The 4295-nt window shown below is 32.7% G+C and overlaps 1 protein-coding gene across 1 annotated transcript; it reads left to right on the top strand.

Annotated features, from left to right (window-relative positions):
• Positions 1-857: 857 nt before the first annotated feature.
• K441DRAFT_554865 (uncharacterized protein) lies at positions 858-1019 on the top strand (the record flags this gene model as incomplete). Its single annotated transcript, XM_067643250.1, has 1 exon — positions 858-1019. A coding segment is annotated over one exon (162 nt), but the record flags the coding sequence as incomplete, so codon positions are not given.
• Between the last annotated feature and the right edge of the window lie 3276 nt (positions 1020-4295).

The raw sequence follows: 4295 nt of genomic DNA, 5'->3' as shown, positions 1-4295 counted from the left end.
GCAGCCGGAGACCGTACTAAAGAAGAAGAGCAGCAGGAAGTGGGCCCCTTAGGTAGAAATAGGCCCCCCTTTACCATAGCTGCTCCAGCCTCCCTAGCGTCGCTTCTTATCCCCTTTTAATTTTCCTACCCTTTGCTCTTGCTCTATCTATTTCCACTATATTTTAACCTTAAATCTTTAACGCTATCCTTATACCCCCCCTGCCTATTACATCTCTATAGCGCTAGTAACTCCCTCGGTTAAGGGCAAAGAGATTAAGGCTTATAGGAAAAGGGTCTCTGCTAGTAAGAAGGTCTAAAACGCTTGTAAAAACGGGTTTAATAACGATGTAATATATATTAACAACTTAGTTATCTACTAGCCCCTTAAACCCTAAACGAGTAAACTCTATAACGATATATAGATACTTTAGATTAAGTGCATTTCTTTATAAACCAATACTCCTTAAGTAGTATTGTAATACTAAATTTTAAATAGATAGATACTAAAAGATATATCTAGGGGCTAATCCTTATACAATACAGACCGCTAAATACTTTGTGGAGCTTCTATATAAAGTTTTACGCAGGCACAGAAAGGGAGGAAAGGCAAGCGGTAAAACCATTTACTAATATTAGCGGCGGTTTTTTTTAAGGTGGGCGCGCGAGACTTATAATAAGATTCCTGCCTAAGTAAGGGCTATAGTTTAGAATATTCGTTATATAATTTTCTATTATATCTTCTTTCTACTACTTACTAAATAAATTTAGTATATATTTAGGGAACTTATAAAAAGGAAGAAAGTTACTAAATACTATTAGGCGCGAGGCTTCTTGACCGTAACCAACTAGAGGATAATGCTTAAATTTTTATAGTTAAGCGACTGGCATAAATATGCCCATAACGGGACCAGAATAAATAACACTATATTAATATATATATTTACCTACACGCTAATAAGGCTGGGAGAAGTATATAAATCTACCGCACGGCGAGGTTTTAGAAAGGGACTTCATTACAGGGTTAATATACTACTTTAGTACTAAAAAGGCTACCTCTAACTATAACGTGTTAGCAGAATATATAGGTAGCTATCGCCTAGAGGAATATTCCGCGGAATAGTAATAGGGTTATTAGTAGCAATAATGCTAATAGACCTCTTAATACCGATAGAGTACCATATATACTAGTAGGGTATTACAGAGAATATATAAAGGCTATATAGGATCTCTCTGTTAGGGAAAGGTTTGACTTTATCCCCTTATAAATTACCATAATAAATTGTAACTAATTCTCCCCCTTAGCAGGCCTTAATATGCCCTCTATAAGGGTCAACCTATACTAATTAAAAACCCAATTTTCTTTATCCTAGCTATAGCTTTAGTATCTAATGCCTTTAAAGACTATAGTACTATAAAAGAAATCCTTAAAGTTTGTCCGGAGCTTAATATAGAGTATATACCGCTTAAGTAGAAACCTAATATATTAAGCAAGCCCTTCTTATAGAGAATAAGCAGTATAGGGCCTACTAGGAAAATAGGGTTAGTAGGCTCGTTTAATAAATTATTAGGTAACTAGTCTAAATAGGCTAAGTTTAAGGATAGAATTAAGGTCTATAATAGGCGAAAAGAAGCACTTATTAAAGTAGACGGTATATATCTTTAACTAGGATTTTCTTCTAATTTAGCTGTAATTTACTAATAGTTTATAAAGATAATGGATACTCTGTTAATAAGCAAATGGTATTTACGGGTTATTAAAATCCTTATACCTTCCGTTTAAACTATACGGCACCTATAAGTATAGTAGATGGTTAAGGAAGTTTTCTTAGTATGGAGCTGCGGAAAGATCTTTTTAAAATCTTTCGCTTAATAATAAAGCGTCGCAACCTGTAGCTATAGTAGTCCCTGCTAGTAAAAGAGTAGGATAATCTTAAGCAGCGTACAGATTTTGTTAATATTAATGATCGGATTAACTCTTTAATAAAGGATATTTAATAGATAAACATAGAAGATAAGAAATAAGAGCTATAAGCACGCCGTTAAGAACTCTATAAAAAGAGATCTTAGCTTACAGTCTCCGAACTTAAAAGACTCCAAAAAGAGCAAGGCTATATAGCTAAATTACAGCATCCGACTAACCTTAAGGATTATCACCGTACGCTTTTTGCTTATAGACGCCATCTTATACCTAAGCGTAACTTCTTAGCGGATGCGCTATTTACGCCTACTCCTTTTCGGAGTAGTAAGGGTATAAAGATCATTAATAATTTAATTAGTTTATACTATAAAGACTGCTAAAACGTGTACTATCTAAATATGCGGCTAAATAATGACTAGTGTTTAGTTTAAGAATACCGTATACTAATATATAGGTAAGTAGTATCTATAATATAGGGCGACTTATATTAAATAAAATCTAATAAAAGCTCTCCCTCTAGTCTAAAAGCTAATAAGAGGTGGTTCTATATTTATAAGTGCACTAAAGGAAGTTTTAAGCGCCTCTCTGGTTTCGTATAATTTTGCTTCTAATATAATAAGTAGATTATAATTAAAGGCGTATAGACCGCTTACTGCTAGAGCCACTTAAATTAACTAGAAACTATTCTATTATAATATAAACTATTGATTTTCCACCACGCTATTATAATATACGGACATTGCCCTTTCTGCCTTAGGGACTCTGGTTTGCCGGCCACTAATTAAATGTAATAATTTATCTATATAGCCTAATAGTAAATACATATTGCTAAATATATTAAAAAAGCGGTATATAACGGTGAAAAGGAGTGCTAATTTCCTTTATATGAACGGATATTTCTAGAAACTTAAGACCTACTATACTACCTTAGGGACGTCTATATTATTAAGCTCCTAAGAAAAACCTAGGCAGGTATCTAAAAATCCCTTAGTATTAGTAAGAGATTTTGTAATAAAACATTTAAAAGCAACTTTATTAACTACTCCCTTAAAACATTTATAGCCTCTAATAAAGACGATAAACTAGTAATAGGTAAAAGAAAAAGAATAAATGTATGCTAATAGACCATAGTACTGTTATCTAGCGAATCTAACAATGACCTAGGAAATTTTAGTGCTATATTATCCTCTAGCGACTCTAAAGATTCTATTAATAACGAAATTAAAAATCCTATGGCTATATTATCCTTAAGCAGAAATAAGGACATTAATAATGCCTAAAATAAGCTCAAAAGCTCTAGCGCTACCTCCTACTCTAGTTAGCCTAGTAAGGTTAATGTTAGCTAGATTAATATAGACGTAGGTTACTTACCTAGATGTTCTAGTATGACGTCCGCCAGCCTCGTCCCTAAAAATAGCCTTTAAGTGGGAGGAGAGGGCATTTATAATATTTAATAAGCAAAACTGAGTCTAACTCTTAAGACTATACCTATATATAAGACTATAATAGTACTACGCGAGCTTTCCTTAGTCTATAATTTTATCCCGCTAGCGAAAAAAAGAGCTATAGCCGTTGTTATTCCTTTATACGCTAAGGATAGGGTTTTTACGCTAGCTAGTAGACGGTAGGGTAAGAGGAAACTTATAGGAAGACTAAGAGGAAGGCTAAAAATCTATAAAGATAGCATTTCCTAGTTAATTAGTGGGTAGTAAGGGCAAGGGAGACCAATAAAAAGACTAAGAAAAATATTGTAAATTTCTATTTTGTAGTTATTGCTATTTGCGGTATTAGAATATTTTCTTTTTAATTATAGTTACTCTTTTAGAATAAATATTATTTATCCGGGCCGATTTAATATGCTTATAATTAGTTGGATATATTATAGATCCTAATACTAAGTAAATTGAAAAAGTTAAGCTTAGCAATCTTACTAAATGTTTTAAGCATAACCCTTACGTCATAAGAGAACGAAATTAATAGGATTTTAAATCTTAGTTGGAATGAATAAAAGAGTTAAAATATAGAGTGTGCTAACCTTAACCCTTTATGCAGCTATAAAAGAACTAACTAATATAGGCTTAGCTGGGGCATTTTAAGACACATCTTCGTTCTAGGATATCCCCCTAGAAATCTTTTCCTTTAAATAGAATAGTAGAGATGAAATTTAATTTCCTATTTAACTATCTAAGTATTTTAAGAACGTTAAAGAACTAATAGATGGCTTCCCAAACTCTACTAGTAGGCTTCCTTTACCTATAGTAGCGACGCACTACTTTTATAATAGCTTTTATCTCTTTTAGAGGAACTTATACGTTATATATAGACCGATTAAAATCCTCTCTATTAAACGTAACACTATAATTAATAACTAATTAAATAGTATAAGCGTTAATGGG

The sequence above is a fragment of the Cenococcum geophilum genome (genome assembly GCF_001692895.1).
Source record: "Cenococcum geophilum 1.58 unplaced genomic scaffold K441scaffold_15, whole genome shotgun sequence".
NCBI classification, from domain to species: Eukaryota; Fungi; Ascomycota; class Dothideomycetes; order Gloniales; family Gloniaceae; genus Cenococcum; species Cenococcum geophilum.
This window is presented reverse-complemented; position numbering and strand designations above follow the sequence as displayed.